Raw genomic sequence first — 20,362 nt, forward strand, 5'->3', positions numbered from 1 at the left:
AAATAAGCATCTTCCAGACTCTAGAAATGACAGAGACATCTCGCTGCCTGGATAGTTACCCAAAGTTCTTTTGTACCGTTGGGGCATCCATCTTCAGCCTACAGGCCCATAGTATCCAACAGACATTTCCATGAAGCAGGAAATTTCAAAGGCAGTTCAGCCACTATCTGCTATGTCCTGCAGAATATCTCACAGACTCTTTCATGAAGTGGAAACTCTGAAAGACCATCTCACCTTTAGGCAAGTTCAGCAGTCCTCTTTCTGAGGGTTCTTTGTGTCAGTTTTTGCAACAGTCCAGGCAAGTGCAGTTTCTTGTCCAAATGGCTATCAAACTTCATAAGGAGCCTCTTTGATGCCCATCTTCCTCTTGAAGTAGCTGGTTCTACCAGGAGCAGATGTGTCCCATTTTCATGAAAAATCCTAAATTATTAAAACACTTAAAATGCCATATTCTGTAGTCTTTGAAAGATATGAAGAATGCTTATCAAACTGAAATATATATCTATATATCTAGAAAACCTAACTAATATGACTACAAGCTTGCTTATTATTGATTTATACGATTGTATAAATGTACCACATTTTCTTTATTCTTCAGTTGAGGGACATCCAGGTTGTTTCCATATTCTTGCTACTTCAAATAATGCTGCTATGAACATAGTGGGCATAATATTCTTAAATTTGCTTCCTAGTGTCTATGCTCAATGGTATCTTTAGGGGATTTTGAAAAAAAAAACTTTAATTATCAAGCCCTGATAGAGGTAGCTGTATCATATTTTGTCTAGTTTGTGTAATTGGAAGTGCAGTGCTTGTCTCAAGTCCTGGCTAGAGTAGTTTATTAGGGTGAATTATCACACCTAGTCACCTCAAAATTTTCCTAGCAAGTTTGCAATTCAAAAACAATATTTAAGTGGTGTTTTTCACCTTAGTGGTGTTGTGGGACCATATCTTCTTTTTGTTTACTTAAAGGTTGCTATTAGACCTGCTTATGATTCATGGCTGAAAATCAATAGAGACTCAAACCCCAAATCATGTACAAGAAGCTAAATAAAGCCTTTTTCTATAAATAGTTATTACTCTATATTTACTATTAACATTATAATAAAAAGCTTAATGTGTTTTATATTATAAAATGCATATCTTAAAAAAACAGTTAAGGTTCAATATAAAAGCAAAGTGTTATGAGCCTAGTGGCAACAAAGTAGTACTGAAATATCTGATTTTCTTCTGTTCCATATCAGGTGGCTCTTCTGACATGAGACAGAGATTTTGATTTTCCTTTAATAAGCATGTTTGTGTTTAGGTGATAGAGGAGGGTCATCTGTACATCTGATGCTTTCATTGGTTAATTAATAAAGAAAGCTGTTGGCCTGAAGGGCAGAATTTAGATAGGCAGAGTAGACCAAATAAAATGCTTGGAAGAAGGGAAGTGAGCCAGACACTATAGCTCTCCTCTCCAAGATGGAAGCAGGTTAAGACCCTTTCTGGTAAACCATCACCTGGCTTCAGTCTAAAATACCAAAGCAAAAATAAAATTGAAGATTGGGAAAACAACTCAGTTGGTAACGTAGTTCTATGAGCAAGGCACTCTAAATTTGGATCCCTAATATCCAAATAAGAAGCTGGGAATAGCAGTGGATATCTAGAGTTCCAACACTGGTGACAAATGGGTGCATCATAGGAGCATTTTGATGTGCCAGTAAGGCTCAATTGATGAAATCCATGTTGATTTATAAACTCTAATCTAAAGAGGAGTTATTATTGGTTGAAAGAAACCCAAGACCTACCTCTAGCCTCTATATGTGTGTTTACACACAAGAACAATCACTTGTATACACAATTGTACATACCCACAACAGTTAAAAACACTGCACACACACACACATACACACACACACACACTTGTACAAAGAAAGAAAGAGAATATTAAGTGGACTTATAAAAAGGGTTTCAATACCCAAAACAAAGAGTTAACATTTGGTCCATCAATTTTCTTCATTTTGGTAAACCATAAAATACAAAAATTTGGAATTGCTACAAGAAATTTTACACAAATTGTCATCTCCTTATAATCTATGTTATTCTACTCTAGAAACCATCAACTTTTTATGGCTGAACATGTGTGCTATTATTAAATACCATGCTGTTCTTTCAGCATTTAGCATGCATGCACTGATTTTAATTACACAATTTAGATGAATTTGAAGGAGATTAAAAGTGAAAAGTTTATTTCCATTTCCATGAGACTGAAGGATAAATAAGTCCATAGAGGTAGGCAAGGAAAAGAGGAGGCGAACCAGAGAACATGAGGTGTGAACAAGATATGTATGGCTTTCTTTGATTTCAGAATAATGGTAAAAGAAGAGAAGCCAGCATTGAAAATTTTATCATTGTCAGCTTTCTGCTCAGTTAAGTGGTTACTCAAGTGATTATACACAAAACTGGAGCATGATGAAGAGTTAGAATTAAATGATACACAATGATTTGAATTGAAATTAATATACCTATCAATGGTACAGTGAATATATTTGTATGCTCCCATAGGGAAATATGCATGTAGTTCTGAACAAAGCTACAGTGAGATAGTTTGAAGCAAGAGGATATAAGAATAAAAATATCCTGTCTATTGTTCTGTGTGATATATGAAGAGACACACCTAACACAAAGATTCTAAGCTATGTCACTGATTGTGAAACATCTGTGTCCACTCAGTCCACAAATCAATTAACATCACATAAAATTGAAGTCATTTATCGCAAGAGAGATCAATATCTGGTAAGGGCTACATCTAAATGCTTTTGGTAGACCAACTGTTTGACTTGTCAGAAGTCACCCATTCTTATATAATCCACATGCCAATAACAGAAGAAAACATGACTTCAAAGGTTAATCTTAAATTATTGGAATATTATGTAATTCTGACATCACATATTCTCCAAGTACAAGTCACTGAGTGCCTATTAGGCATGAATTTATCCTGACACAGTGTATAGGGAACCATTATGATGCTCTGACCACCAGAGTAAGAACATCATATTGCAAAGAGACAGAGTATAATATCAGGCTATGCCAAATTTCCATGATTCCAAGTGGGTCCTTGGAGTCAAGTGCATAAAAACTCAAAAAGGACTTCCAGTAAGCCCAGAGTATTTCTCCCTCCTCAATGTGCTCAATAAACTGAAGTACCTTCAAACTGGCATTGAATGACTTCCTTTGACAGATAGTATTTGTGCTACAAGAACATTTATAATGCAAAGTCCAGTCTGTGTTCACAGCACTATTTTACTCATTTTTTATAGTCTGTCACTGACCCACAGTTTTTTCTTTGTACCCTGTGGTAATTGCTTTTCCTTATTCCTCATTATTAGCATATATTTGCATCCACATTCAAAATAAATAATATAATTTTAAACAACTTTAAGTCAGATGTAAGACATCTCTCATATTTGTCCTTCAAGCCTGTTTTTCATAGCTCTGTTTCTGATGATTCTAGAAACTGTGTTTTCTCATTGTATTGCTGTTCTTTTAATATCATTAAAAGCATCAAATGTGGAAGTAGGTAGAATCAGATTCCTGTAACGATGTTCAGTCTTGCTAATTCTGGATAATAAAATAACAGCAATCAGATAAATATAAGCAAAGGTTTTTATGAAATTTCAAGTTATCCAAAATGAATGGTGTATGCTGGAATTTCTTCATATTTGAACATAGATATATTGTCAGTTTCTATACTACTAAAAATTAATCTAGATATTTTTGCTTTAGTGTGAGATTTTTCATTTAAGTTGATTTATTATTAAAATATTCTTTATTTTCAAACCTGTCTTCTTCTAATTGTGTCCTTTTCTTTGTGAGGGTATGTGAACATGATTATAGGTACCCAAGGAGGTCAAAGGTTTTGTCTCCCATTGGAGCCAAAATTATAAGTGGTGGTATATATATGAGGTTCGTGATATAAATCGAATCTTGGTCTTGAATTTAAAGAAATTTGTATAACCACTGTATAACCACTGATCTATCTCACCAGATATATAACTACTGTTTATTATGAACTGTCCTTCAACATTTTAATACAATGTATCTTTAAATTATATATTAATGTAAGTATATAATTTCTTCAAAATCTCACCACTAACCACTTGCTCTTTTACAAATTTATAACTTTAATTACATGATGTATATAAAGAGAGAACACATATTTTATCATTTTAAGTTAAAATGTATTTTATTTCTGTTTCATCAAGAATGCTAGACACTGACATGGGAATGCAAATGATCCTAAGAGTAGCACTTATTTAGGAGCATTAAGCAGGGAAGGAATGATGAAGAAATCCCAGTGTGCAGAGGTACTAACCACTGGAAATATAAGTCACTGATTCTGAGCACACAATGTGACAGGCACATGAGGAATGGAAGTCTTATATCACATTTTCGCTGTTACATAGGATAAAACAGTATGACTATGAGATGCATAAGAGAGGAGACAGTGTGCAGACCCAGCTCAAGCTGTAGGTTTGAGGGACAAAACAAGCAGCATGAAGCCTTGGAAAACAGCCCAGGAAAGTTACTGGTTGACCCACCTGAAGTCATCATGGATCTTTGTATATTACATCGTTTATCCATGTTTGTTCACTACCTAATCATATGCAAATTTGCCATATACAAAGTTTTCAGAATAGAAATCTAAGGCTTATCTCTCTCAACCAGCAGGAGAGTGCATAATTAGAATGAAGAAACTAGGGTGCCCAGTGTCATTCCACATGGAGTGTTTGTAGAGGGTCCTTTTTCTGTTGACTGTAGACCAAAATAGGATACCAGAGGCCAGAGCTTCACAGTAAACTGCAACACAGATACACTTATTTTGTACACACACACGTGTGTGTGTTTGTGTGAGTGTGTGTGAGTCTGGCTGTGTCTAAATTATTTGTATGAGGTGAAATTGTGTTATCATCAGTGTTTATGTGACCTCAGTTACTCTTATATCTACTGCTTTTTGGTTTGTTACTTTTTTATGTTTTGAATACAAATCCCAGTTCCCTTTCCATACTCATCTACCACTCCCCACTATTTTACACTCTATATCAAATCATTTCCTACAAACTTTGTAATTTCATTATTCATTGGAGATGAACAATATTTTCCTATTATATGTAACTCATATACTTTATTTTCTGGTGTGCTTATGAATAACTTGTTTAATTTCAATATTTTGCTGAAGTAAACAAAACAGCAACAAACATAGGGTTCTGAATATAAATACATAAGATATGAGATACTCTGAGTATTTTTCCAGTACAGAGACATGAGGATCATACGTTAGTTCTAGTTTTAGTTTTATGAGAAATCTCCAATCAGATTTCTACAATGGTTGAAATAATTTTTGCCACCACCACTGTATATGAGGACTGCTTTCTCTCAGGATCTCAAAAATGTTTCAGACTTTTTATAGCAGCCACTTCTACTTGGGAAAGCTTGTTTTTCAAAGTGGTATTAATTTGAATTAGCATGATGTCTATGAATACTGAGCACTTTTAAAAATATTTATTGACGGTTGTATGTCTTTTATTTCATCTATCTGTGTGCTGCTTGGCACTTATATTTCTCTGACATTTAATTTATACAATGCCATGTAATTGGATCTTAGCCCTTGTATGATGTGTAACTGTTAAAACCATGGTCGCATTCTGCTTTCCATCTGTCTCATTAGTTGCTTAATTCTATTGACATTTTTTAGCAATTCTTGTTTTCCTGGTGTTCTCTTTCTTTTGAGACATGGTTTCTTAGTGTAACCTTGGCTGTCCTGAAACACTCCTGCAACATGCTCTATAAATCAGGCTGATCTCGATCTCACAGCAACCTACCTACTGCTGGCTCCCAAGTGCTCGGATTAAAAGGCAGGTACAATTAGTGCCCAGATTCCCTAGTGTTCTCTTACTCCTCTTAGACTCTTACATTCTATCTGCCACCTGTTCTACAGAGTTCCCATTTAGAATTGAATCTTTCGCTGTGTCTCACACTCTGCATATTGTTGGCAATGGATTTCTATACTTATAATTATCTTGTAAAGAGGAAATATGTCTGATTATGACTGAGCTAACCACTGATATATGAATATTTTAGAATGTCATTAGGAATAAATTTTTGCTATGTTATTTTAGAATAATACTAGTATTTGACTTTGCCATAGGTCCCTGATCTGTCTCTTCTCTTGTTCTTGAGAATAAGAGCAGTGCTATAGATGTTCTTCATCTCATAGGGTAATCCTTAAAGGAAATCAGACATTAGTTGATTATTACTCAGAGTTTTGTGCCAGTATTATGCTAAAACCTACTTCATTCAGGTATATGCTACAGTAATAGCTGGACTGGAATTTATCTTTCTACTCTTGTAGCATGCATAATACCTTCCAGTTCCTGTAAATACTAATCACCACGGGTGAAGACTCTAGATAGGCAACGGCTCAAGTTATCTATTTTCAATGATTTGTATAAGTATTGCCTTTGTCAATATTACCTTACCTATGTGGACACCAAGTAATATATTTAGCAGTAGACTGGGTTGTTTGGGTGTTGCATGGGACTTGCTTGGTCAATAATCCAATTAGATAAAACCTATTCCTAGACTTGGAGGCCTCATTTGATTATGAGAGATATCCATCTACATCTTCATCTTCCCTGTTATATGTAAATCTATTTAGATTGCCTTCATATACGTATTTAATTTAGGCAGCTCCTGTTTCATTGTTTTCCATATGAACCTCCAATTGGCCTTTCGTTTTACTTTTCCCTCTCCATAAAAACTCTATTTTTCCCTCTTCTCTCTTACAATTTGATCCTATTCCATTGCACAACATCCCAGTCCATAACTCTGCATTCCATTTCAGCTTACTGGATAGATTTAACCTAACCGCCCAGTCCCATAATATACACCAAACATGTGTGGTTATGTGGAATAAAACATACTTACCTAAGCCTCAAGAGCAAATATCCTCATGTAAGGGCATGTATACCATGTTTGTATTTTGTGGTCTGGGTTACCTCACTCAGTATGCCTTTTTCCCTAGATCCAGTTCTCTGTCTTCAAATTTTATGACTCTGAAATTTAAACATCTGAATAATATTCTGTCATGTTAATGAACCATATTTTCTTTATCCATCCATCTACTGAAGGACATCTAGGCAGAAATAAATATGTTTGAGCAAGTGTCATCATCTTAATTTGCAAAATCTTCTAGATATATGAATAAGCTGAAACTTGAGGTAGATCTCCTTGCACTCCTGAGGAACCTTTACTATGATCTCTATAATGGCTGTACAAATTTTTATTCTTACCTGTAAGTTCTCCTTACTCTACTTGACCAAATAATGAGCTGTAATTTGTTTTATTGATATAGGACATACTGAATTAGTATATATTTATGTCTCAGAACACTTTTGACTTGCCTTTCCTTCATTGTGGTGAATTTTGAATATTTATTTTCTTCCTTTTCAACATTTTTGAGACTTCTCACTTTGAATCTATCCAATTTTTAATTGATTTGTTTGTGTTCTTGATACCCTGTATTTGTGGGTTCTTTAGATATTCAAGAAATTATCCTCATAATGGATGAGAAGTTGCTAAAAAGTATTTTCTGTTTTGTAGCCTGATCTATGTGGGGGGGGGAGAGTGTAATATATTTTTTTACATTCTTCAACCTGAATCCAAACCATTCGGCCGGCTTTATTTGTTGAGGATGATCCCCTTTTATTTCTAGAAGGACTTTTGTCTTCTTTCGAAAAAAAAAAAAAGTCAAATGTCTGTAGGTGTTTGGGATTACATAAGTGACTTCAATTTTTTCCATTTATCAACATGCCAGGTTTATGCCAAGATCATGGTGTTTTTATTACTACACCTCTATAGTATGATTTGATGTCAGGGATGGTGATATCTTCAACAGTTCTTGTATTAATTAGGATTATTTTAACTTCCTGAATTCTTGTTCTTGTTGTTTTCAGATGAATCTGAATATTGTCCTTTCAATTATGAATATTTGTGGTGGAATTTTGCTGAAGCTTGTATTGAATCTGTAGATTGCTATTTATAAAATGGGAATTTTGGCTGTATGAATCCTACTAATTCATTTGTGGTGGATATCTTTCCATGTCTATTAGCTTTCTCAATTTTTTCTTCAATATTTTAAAATTTTTATCATACAACTATTTTACTTGGTTAGAGTTACCACAAGATATTTTTGAGGCTCTTGTGAATGTACTGTCTCCTTGTCAAGTTCTATCTCAATTTCATTATCATATGCATATAGAAAGGTTACTGGTCTCTGCATTTATATCATGTCCTGATTCTTAATAATCATATTTCTTAGTTGTAGGAGTTTTCAGAAGGCATTTTACGGTTACTTGTGTATTCAATCATATCATCTACAAGGACAGATACTTTGAGTTCTTCCATTCCTAATTTTGTCCACTTTATTTCCTTAGTTATATTAATGTTCTAGATAAAAATTCAAGTACTATTTTGAATTGGTATATAGAGAGTGAATAAACTTGTTCCTGATTTTGGTGGAAATGCTTATAAATTCTTTAAATTTCAGTTGACATTTGTTGAGAGCTTCCAGTGTATTGCACTTCTTATGGTGAAGTATATTCCTTGTGTTCCTAGAGTCTCACGACATTTATCATGAAGAGATATGAAATTTTGTTAAACTCATTTTTCAGTCCTACAATATAATTATATGGATTTTGTCTTTTAGTCTGATTGTTTATGAATTACATTGGTAACTTTACAAATGTAAAACTTTGCTTCATCTCTGGAATGAGTCCTACTTGCTCATGGTTGATAATATTTTTCATTTATTCTTATATTAAATGTACATATTTTATCATAAATTTACATACAAAAATACCCTTTTGCTATCAGAATCCTAGAGTCTTTACTGCTAGACTTCCCAAGAACATTTACAAACATATTAGAACACACTATCTCTTAGTTCCAACAACAGAACTTATATAGCAGGAAGGTATGTAAATAAGGCACATCTGTTCTCATAAAAACCAGATAAATCCTGACTCTGAAGCTCAGACAAAAGAATCAGTCCTGAATGCCCAGGTCTTCCTATTCAGTGTTCAGCACTGAAAACAAAACACACAATGGATTTGGTGCTGATATGGGTTTTCCTTGTTGCTTTTTTAAAAGGTAATTTATGAAGAAGAGATACTGAGTGTGTTGGTGAACATGAACAAGATATATAAAAGATAGAGCTTCAGTGGCAATTTACTAAAAACATTCCCTGTGTTTGCAGGTGCCCAGTCTGAGGTGAAGCTTGTGGAGTCTGGGGGAGACCTGGTGAAGCCTGGGGGATCCCTGAGACTCTCCTGTGTTGCCTCTGGATTCACTTTCAGTGACTACTGGATGCACTGGTTTCGCCAAGCTCCAGGGAAGGGGCTGGAGTGGGTTGGAGAGATTAATAAAGACAGCAGTACTATAAGATATGCACCATCTGTGAAGGATCGATTCACCATCTCCAGAGACAATGCCAAGAACATTCTGTACCTGCAAATGAGCAGTGTGAGATCTGAGGACACAGCCACTTATTGCTGTGCTACACACAGTGATGGGACTTCAGTGTTAACTCAGACCACTCTGGGCCACCAGGGCCACCAGGGGATGCAAAGACACAGAATACAGGTTCATCCCAGGAGTTTATGCAGACTTGATTAGATTAAGCACTCCTCTCAGGTGTTTGACCTGCATTTCTTTTAAACTTTTCTGGAATTTTCTCCACATGTATATTGTGAAGGGATCCAACGTCCTCAACACATTATATGTTCTTCTTGTGCTATGTTATCATATGAGGCACAATCTCCAATGAACAAAGTATAAAGTGACAACTACAAAGTACCCTACATTAGTCACTGAAATTTCATGAGAAGAAAATACACGGACATGTTGAGTTTTTTCATATTTTAGACAGAGGTCATGTCATGGTTTTTTGATTATAGCAGCATTAATGTTGGAGGGAAAACCAAAAGGAAAATGGCACCATGATCATTAGGTAAAAAAATCTTAACACATTTGGATGTCCTCTCTTCTCCTTGAGAATAGTGCACTCGGTTAAAATGAGAACCAGGTGTGTTTCTAGTTCATTCGGTTATTCCATGACTTTCATCTTGTATCATAATAGAAATTTGTATAAATAGATCCTGTCAAGAAAACTTTTTGAGAGGTGAGATCTACTTACTTAGAAAATCAAAAACACAATTTGTCATTGTTATGTGAATCTATTATAGGTCACGTTGGGTCTTTGAGGTAAAATCTGATCACTGGCAGAACAAGTTCATTTCTCTTAGGTTCCCAGAATTCTTTACCGTAGTGCAAAACACTAAGGATATTTGCCTTTGTTATTTTTCTATTGCTATGAAAATACACTAAGATTAAGGCAACATAAAACAAACACATTTATTGTGCTTAAAGCTTCAGAATATTAGAGTGGACTATGACTGAGTCAAGGCTTGGTGGCTGGAACAGCAGCTGAGGGTCTCAAGTTCAATCTGAAACAAGAAGCAGAAGTCACTGAGATAGCATGAGTCTTTAGTATAAACTAACTTTTCAAAATGACACACCTCCTACAAGTTAAAATCTCTTAATATTTACCAAACATTTTCTCCAAGTGAGACTCATTATTTAAACATACGAGTCTCTATGAGGCTTTCTTATTCAAACTTACATATCCTATGAAGGGACGACAGTTTGGGCCTCATGTATGAGAAATATAGAGTTGGAAAAGAAGGGGACTGTTCTCTGGATCACCTTTCTCAACATTCCTAAATTCAGTTAACATTATTGCTCATGTCTTGCTGTCCCTGAGAACAGTCTCCTTCTTTTCCAGCCTCTATATAAACCATTTTCATAGCATACAGAAAGACATTTCACATGATTTCCTTTTCTATCTAATCAAAAAGGAAGGCTTTAACTTCATTATTGTAAAATTACATACACCTATGTTGTAATAAGAAGTTGTGGGGCTGCGTCCCCGACACCCGGCCGCCCGTATGGCTAGCTTATGCCCCAAAATAATGACACGGAAACTGTATTCTTTTAAATACTGTCTGACCCATTAGTTTTAGCCTCTTATTGGCTAGCTCTTACATATTGATCTAACCCATTTTTAATATTTTGTGTAGTACCATGAGCTGGCTTACCAGGAAAGATCTTAACCTGTGTCTGTCTGGAATGGGAGAATCATGGCGACTCACTGGCTTGGCTTTTTTCTCCCAGCATTCTGTTTTGTTTACTCCACCCACCTAAGGGTTGGCCTATCAAATGGGCCTAGGCAGTTTCTTTATTAATTAACCAATGAAAGCAACAGATTAATACAAGACCCACCTCCATCACACCAAAACTGTTATTAAGCAAGGATTGCAGCTACAAGATTTAGTGTATTTGTATTTGACCAAATTAAATCAAATATTCTACCATCCATCCTATTTTTACGAGTCTGAAGTTTCATATCTATTTTATTATTTTCCTAAATAAGGAAAAAAATAATTACACCTATCTACTGTTCAACTACATCAAAGACCCAGAAATATGCAGTGTTATGTAATTAAAAAGGAAATTTATTGTAAATAAATGACTAACCATTAGAAATGACAGAGACTTTAGGCTGCCTGGATAGTCACCCAAAGTTCATAAGTAATGTTGGGGCATCCATTTTTAACTTATAGACAGACATTATCTGGTAGGTTTCTCAGTGATGCAGAGAATCTGAAGTACTATCTTTCCTATTTTGGTAACATTATTCTGTCACTCTCTTTTGTTTCTTGAAGGATGTCTGACAGATTCTTCCTTGAAGAAGTATCTTTGATGTACTCTTTCACCTTTTTTGGCAAGTCCCAGTTATCGTTTAATGGGTACTGCATTCAAGATTATACAAAATTTTGTAAAGCTGTCCAGGCAACAAAACATTCTTGACCAAATGGCTAGCCTTGCCATTTTGAAGGCAAGCAGCATAAGGGGCTTCTGTGATGCCCATTATGATCTTGAATTAATTGTTGCTGCCAGAAGCAGATATTTCATGTCCAAAGAATTCTCTGTTATTAAAACATTTTTAAAGTCATATTCTAGAGACCTTTGAAGTGTTTGAAGATTATCTATTCTTATGAAATGTATTTTTGTATAGACAAATTAATAAGTCTATATGTTTCACTATTATAGATGAATATTGATTTGGGTTCTACACTATATAGCATTTTAAATGAGCTGCATAAATACAATACCTTAAACAAGAATAGAAATGTACATATAGTATAAAATTTGTCAATAAACTTGTATCAAACAAACAAAATTATACCCATGTAATGTATTTTGAGATTAATAGTTGGTTTTGAATTAAAATCAATTTAATAATCTACATTTTTATTGTTTTACATCACAGTCACCTTTTCTCTTTAGAAAGAGATTGACTATGACCACTCACCATTTATAACAAACCTCCTTTAAATAAAATTAAACCTTTATTTATTTAAAATTTGCATATTGGAAATTTGGGTATAGTTTTATTTTGGGGGATGTAGTTTTTTATACTACTTCCTGTTGATTCGAGGTACTGGTAGTCTTACACTGATTCTGAGAAAATATAGAATTATGACTAAATATTTGCTGTAGTATTCTGTGTGGATCAAATGTGTAAGTCAGTTGCCTTTAAGCTCTTGTGGATGTTAAATCACCTGGGCTATTGCTCCCATGGAGACATCTCAGGTGTCTTAACTTGATCAAATAATATTAACCTAGAGGAACCCAGAGTTTCTCATTTTAGTGGAAATAAAAGCATAAGTGTTTTCCAAAGCAACATATCCTTAGATACAAATTATGAAGTCAAGATACATTTATGTTGGTTTATCTAGGCAGCCCTCACAATCAAATGTCTCTCTGTAGCTAGCTCATTAATAGTCAAAAATTAAAAGGAAACACAATAGTATATGTAATTCAGACTCTCTGGGTATTTTTCATCTTTATGTGGCTCATTATAATATTTTGCTCTATTTTATTTTTATGAAATTCATTTTTCCTTTTAATTATATTTTTATTAATATTATCTTATTGAGCGCTACATATTTCTCTGATCTCCTCCTTATCTTTCCTTCTCTGTCTTCTATCTCCCAAGATCCTCATGCTCCCAATTTACTCAGGAGATCTTGTCTTTTTCTATTTCTCATGTAGCTTATATCTATATATGTCTTTCTTGGGGTCCTCATTTTTGTCTAGGTTCTCTGGGATTGTGATTTGTGGGCTGGTTTTCTTTGATTTATGGTTAAAAACCACTTACGAGTGAGTACATATGCTAATTGTCTTTCTGTCTCTGGGTTTTCTCACTCAAAATGATGTTTCCTAGCTCCATCCATTTTCCTGCAAAATCAAGAAGGCATTATTTTTTTCTACTGTGTAGTACTCCATTGTGTAATTATTCCACTCTGAGATTCCATCTTACACTTGTAAGAATGGCCAAGATCAGCCGGGGGGTGGTGGCGCAGGCCTTTAATCCCAGCACTCAGGAGACAGAGGGAGGCTGATCTCTGTGAGTTCGAGACCAGCCTGGTCTACAAGAGCTAGTTCCAGGACAGGCTCCAAAATCACAGAGAAACCCTGTCTCGAAACCAAAAAAAAAAAAAAAAAAAAAAAAAAAAAAAAAAAAAAAAAGAAAGAAAAAAAAAAAAAGAATGGCCAAGATCAAAAACACTGATGACAACATATGCTGGAGTGGTTATGGGGCAAAGGGAACACTCCTTCATTTCTGATGGGAATGCAAGCTGGTACAGCCATTTGGATATCAGTGTGGCTGTGGCTATTTCTCAGAAAATTAGCAAATAACCTTCCTCAAAACCCAGTAATACCACTTTTGGATATATATCCAAATGATGCTCAATCATACTATAAGACATTTGCTCAACTATGTTCTTAACAGCATTGTTTATTATAGCCAGAAACTGGAAATAACCTAAATTATACTTTTAATCTACGACTCTATCTATCCTGTATCCACTTATCTACCAAGACTGCATGTTTCTCAAACACATTCTGACCTTTTTAGAGGGCTTTTTTATTAATTTCTCTTACTGCATATCTGTTATCTTTTCTTATTTTACCTGAGGAGTTTTTTAGAACATTAAGATTCTGTGGCTAGGACAAAATTTGAGGCTTTGGCTGTTGACTCTGACACATTTGGCTTTCTAACTTGGTGGAGGTATGTTCACCACAAGCTTCTGGAGCCACGTTTACTGCTCCAACTCTAGGAAGCAGTAGTAAATATCTTTTAGCTATGCTATGCTTTTCACGCTACAACTGTGTTCTTAGGCCCACAGGCAGCTGATGGGATCCTCTTTACTGTATCACATCTAAGAGACTGAAGGAATCTACCATGTGTTCTAGCCCATGACAATGGGTTGCCAGTTCAATCTCTCAAGCAGTTGTCTGGACATGTGTCTATGTGAAATGGTCAGCACTGAAAGATTAGGGTGCCCAATGTCACTCCTTTTTTTGCACTTAGAATCTTTAGAAAGCTTTTAAAAGTCTTATGTGGATCCATTCCCCATGTTGGGTGCCATTTGTAGCTGGAGGTTTCTCATCCCACCTGCTTCTGTACCTGCTTTTAAAATAACCATTCAGAGGTTTAATATCAATTATAATTGTTTGACCCATGACTTGGGTATAGTTATGCCCAGGTTTTATGTTTAAATTAACACATTTCTATTAGTTTATATTTAACCATGAGGTTCATGACTTGTTACCACACATCTTGCTTCTCTGGTGCCTATTGGCATCTCCCCAACTCTGGTATTTTTCTCCCAGTAAGCCTGTTTGGATTTCTCAGCTGGCTTTATTCTGCCTGGCTGTGGGAAAAATCAGCTTGTTGTTTAACCAATGGTAATAAAATATATTCACTGCATACAGAGAGAATCAGATATTACATGTCAGGAATTATGCTCATGTATCCTATTCAAGTATAATAATGTGAAAATACAGTAGACATCAACAATGACTTTCCACACTATCATCTGTGTCAGACATTTAGTTTTAAAATATTATTAGTTGTTAAATAATAATTTCTTATAAATAAGTTATTATATTGTTTTAATTTATGAAACATAAGCAAAACCAATTAACATGTTGTCTCATATCATTATTTCTAGTTCAAATATATAATATATATCACTGAAAACTTTTGAAATTTAAATTTCACCGTGTTGTCTGAACTATAAAACTGGGAGTGTCACACACCCAGTATCACCTCCACTTTGGACTTCATCCTCTGCTATTTAGAACAATTCTCTCCTTTCCAGGATGTCCACCTTTTCATACTCCATCTAACCAGTCAGGCAGGATTTCTATTCACATATCTGTGTTATCTCACTTGCTGTAACTTACCAAGTTCCATTTTGCTCTCTCATTGGACAACACATTCTTCGCCTCAAGGTGACCTAACAGTATTTCTTTAGCCATTCCTTCAAATATAAACAATGATCAATTTCTCCATAAATATTATATTGCATTTTGACTATCTTATAACTTATACCTTTTTTTAATCATAATCATCAGTCATTAGTCTGACAAACTCTTGGATTCCTACACCCCACATATCTATCCCTATTACTTTGGAAGTAAATATCTTATCTTGGCTTCTGTAAATAATCATGCAATGATTGTGTCAGTTGGTATAAATATCTCATTGACACAATTTCCTTTCTTATACACATATCCACTGGAGACATCAGAATTTATGGTGGTGCTATTTTTGCTTGTTGAAATGTACACTTCATGTGATCACTCTTATCTACAGTAAAATTAATGACATATTCTTGTTATATCATAAGATGTGTGATGTACATTTCTTTTTACATTTATTTTATGTTTCAATGGTGATTAAAAATTTGGGTTATTTTTATATTTTTTAAGGATATGTAAATGTTGTCCAGAAAAATTTCTCTCTAATATGTTTAACTACTTATGTGAATTTTTCTTCTATTTTAACTACTTGTAATTCCTGTTCACTTGTATATAAATTGAAAATCATATTTATGCTGTGTAGACTTTTAAAAATATCCAATACCCAGAGGGTAGCCCTAAAATCATGAACATACTAATCTGAAAAGACTATGCTGTATGTCTGTATTTATGCATATATGATTATGTATGCATACATCTACATGTGTGATAACAACAATTAGGAAAGGGGAACCAATGCGTTTTGAAGTAAAAGATGAGAGAGACACTGGATTTGTTAGAGGAAGGAAAAGGATATAGTTATATTTTAATAAAATATTAATTAAGAACATTTCCCCAAGGTTTTGTATATTCTTCATTTTGCTAATGAACTTTCTGCTGTGTAGAAACTTGCTTGCAGAAATTATCTCAGTTATGAGTACTGACTTTTGTTACTGTACCTTTTTCTGTCAATGAAATTATTTCCCAATATATGATCTATAATTCTGTCATCTATCCATGTCTACAAGTATTACAATCCTCTTTGATATGTCTCAGTCATTCTCAAGATTTAAGTTTGTGTTTATTAATGTTAGATTATTTTAAATGATTTTTCCTGTGAATAAACAGATTTAAAACTAAGCCTACTGATGAAATTAGCTTTTGGTTATTTAATGTTTTCTATGACTTTGTACAAATTAGTTTTCCATTGCTATTTTTCAAAATTGAAGGTATTAGATGCTATTGTAACAGGGCTGAAGTTGTGAGGTATAACATTCCTAGTAGCTTGAATTAACTTGAGATCATCTAAGTCTCTTACTCAGCGTAGTGAGAGTTTTTCCACAGAGGTGTAATAGAGAAGGGAAGATTCACACTTAATATAGATGGCACTTTTTTGTGGGCTGCAGGTCTGCAGTCAGAAGAATAATAAAAATGGGAATACTGCCTATCCCCAATTAATTCTTTTGTATATTCCATGATCTTTGCTCAAGAAAGAAAAGAACATAAATGATAAGAGAAAGCCATAAAAGTTTTCATGTGACATAATGATCACCTAAGGCACATAGATACTGATGTATAAAAAATAATTCTTGTTATAAATTTTGTTGATCATTTTGAAGGGAATGTTTACTCTGTGACAATGTATATAGGGACACATATCTTTTTCTTATTTATTTATTTAAAAAGAATTCCAATTTGCTTATTACTCTTAGCATTAGGCTTTGTTATTCACAAAAAAAATAATGCAGGAGAGTTTTGTACAGCTGTCATCATTATTTCTGATAATGGTCTCTTCTCTATTGAATGAATGTGTTTATTGAATAATGACTTGGGAGGGAGAGACAGAGATCACACACAGAGAGGAAGATCATACAATAAGAATCTAACATGAAAAGTGAACATCCAGAGGCAGATATTGGGGTTCAAGCTGAATCAGAAAAGCAAAGCTGTGAACCAGTGGAGAGACCTTTAACCTCTACCAAATCTTAAGGCTGAAAAGGCGAGCTCCTATTTTCATTAATACTCAGACTCCACATTCCAGTGAGTTCCTGTCTCTTCATCTTTACATTCTTCTCTCCACTCAGGTATATCATCCTGTCTCCACCTCCCTACTGCTGAGATTAAATGTGTATGAATTCTAAACACTGAGATTAAAGGCATGAGCCACCACAACCTGGATCTGTTTTGGGATGGATCTTGTGTAGCCCAGAGTAGCCTTAACCTCATAGAGATTTAATTGTCTGACTGTTTCTTGAGTCCTGGGATTAAGGTTGTTCCATCCTTGGCCTTTAATGTTTTAGAATTGTATGCCTATCTTAAGGCAAGCTTTATTTTTTAAAACAAATAAAATTTCACTATATTTTCCTTTTTTGTTTAAAATTGAAAGAATGCTATACCTAATATAAGAAAACAATATGCAATAATTACAATAACAACATAAAATATATGCAAGGATTAAATACATCTACAGTGTCTAATCCATTTGCATTTGACAAATTCGGAGAAAATACTCCATTAACTATCCTATGTTGGTGAACCCAAAGATGTATACCTCTTTTGTTTTCTATCATAACATGCCTTACCATCTAAATCTATCTTTTAATAGCTCTTAACCTTATACACTTTACATTTCTTTAATTAATTTTTATGAGTCTCATAAATAAGGAAAACTATCAATATAACTATCTAAACTTCTAACACCTCAGAAATCCAAGAAGAAATAATACTAACTGAGTAAGTAAAAAGTGTGAACAAGGAACTTCTAAGAATATGTTAGAAATGACAAAAACAGCTGGCTGTCTGAACCAGTCACTCGAGGTACCCAGGCATCATTGGGGCATCCTGCTTCAACCTAAATCCTAACATATCCAAAAGACTTTTCTGTGAACCAAGATATTCTGAAGGTCTGTCCCTCATCTTGACAATGTTTGACAGTCACTTTTTTGTCTTCCTCGCCCAATTAGAACAACATATGGTCAACAGTCAAGGAAAGAGCAATTTCTTGCCCAGTGACTTATTTTTGTCATAAAGAAAATAATACCGGTGTGGAGCTTATTCAATATCAGTCATCTTCTTGGATGTAGATTGGTGCAAGCAGGAGCAGATATGTCTCATTGTCATAAACAAAAAAAAACTATATCAATATAACATCTTTAATATTATATTCTGTAATCTCTGAAGTATAAGAAGATGACCTGTCAATCTAAAATATATCTTTGTTGGACCTCAAAACTACCTAATTTGACTAAAAATTCTATTGTAATAAGTGATTTAACTACAACCAATATTTCCTTATTATTCCCAAACAGTTGCTATGCATTATTAAATGAGTTGTATAGATATAGTTGTATAGGCATACCTTGAACAAGAGTAGAAATGTATGTACTGTATGTTCTAACAAAATTAATCTCATACTTATATTAATATGCAAAATTTGTAGATAACATGTAGATGTCAAATCCAATGTTAAACAATTAAACTAGTAGTTGCTTTTTAAAAGTAGATTCAATAATCTACCAAATTATCTTAGCATAACTATCCTTCATTTTTACTTTTAAGAGTAAGATTCAATAATCTAACCTTTTATTCTGTCATGTCAGTATCTTTTTTTCTTTTCCAAACAAGAATTCTAAATCTCATCTCCTTTATTGAACTTTCTTCCTGATCATGAACAGAAACAATAAATAACCAACCCATAACCCATTAAACTACCAAAAAACAGCCACTTTACCTTTTGAGAATATGGGTGTCATATTCCCTTTATTTTATTTAAAAAACAGACTATCGTTTTTCATTTTTTGAAGGGAGTTTTAGGCAACCTTTCAGGAGGTCTTTCTTAATCAAACTACATTAGTCTGGACTGATTCCATAGGTTCTCGTCCTCTGTAGATACAAAAGAAGAACCTCATTACAGAACAACATATCCTTAGACTCAAATTCTGAGGTCATGATACTTTTAAAGTATGTATGTTGGGTACTTAACTCCTTTACAGTCAAACATTTAAAAGAAAAAACAGTAATATACATAATCCAAGCTCTCTGTGAATTTTCTATCTTTAAGTGACTTATTTTTCTTTATTCCTTTTAATCTATTTCTTTTGTAACTCAATTTATTTGTTTTCTTCTCTATCCCAAGCCTATTTACATTTATCCAACAATGTGACCCATTTAGAGGTCTATTATGTCTAAATCTGTTCTGTTGTGTATCTGTAATTCTTTACTCTCGAGGAGCACTATTTTTTTATTGAAAAAAAAATTTTCCTGCTTCCTCCCCACCTCCCATTTCCCTCCCCCTCTTCCTGCCCCTCTCCCCCTCCCCCCACTCCTCTTCTCCTCCCTCTCCAGTCCCAAGAGCAGTCAGGGTTCCCTGCCCTGTGGAAAGTCCAAGGTACGAGGAGCACTTCTTAAAAGGCTAAGTCCCTCTTAAAACTTAAGATACAGCATTACTAGGGAATGTATGGTACTCGCTGCTTGCTTCCCCTAACCCATTATGGCAGAGCTGTTTGCTGCCTTTGATAGCCATGTCCACAACCCCATTCTCAGGTGTAGAGACTCCATGCTGCCATTAAGCAAGTTGCAGCAGTCTGCTCTCAAACCCCATTTAAATGTTCAGTAGCCAGAACTCCTGAAAAGAGAGTTCATGCTGGGAGCATGGCCCAGAAAACCAGTATTTCAAAACTGTGTTGCTCCCTTTCTTTGTTTTTTTCTACCACTAAAACAGAAATCCTTTTCTTAAAGGGGCCGCACCATGCCACCAGCAAGCAGCAAGAAGCTGTGTTAAACTCTGTATTTTTCTGTCTAGAATTCATCAAGCTCTCTCAGGTTTTTAAGAGAAGTGGGTTTGATATGTGGGCACCAATTTGTTGGAGGAGGGCTGCTAGTTAGTGCC

General features: G+C 34.5%; 1 gene segment (V, D, J or C); it reads left to right on the forward strand.

Annotated features, from left to right (window-relative positions):
• The first annotated feature begins 9,143 nt into the window (after positions 1–9,143).
• LOC130882754 (immunoglobulin heavy variable 3-74-like) lies at positions 9,144–18,009 on the forward strand. The segment is given in 3 exon segments: positions 9,144–9,189; positions 9,296–9,601; positions 17,939–18,009. Coding segments are annotated over 3 exon segments (423 nt in total).
• The last annotated feature ends 2,353 nt before the right edge of the window (positions 18,010–20,362 follow it).

The sequence above is a fragment of the Chionomys nivalis genome, chromosome 10 (genome assembly GCF_950005125.1).
Source record: "Chionomys nivalis chromosome 10, mChiNiv1.1, whole genome shotgun sequence".
Lineage (NCBI taxonomy): Eukaryota > Metazoa > Chordata > Mammalia > Rodentia > Cricetidae > Chionomys > Chionomys nivalis.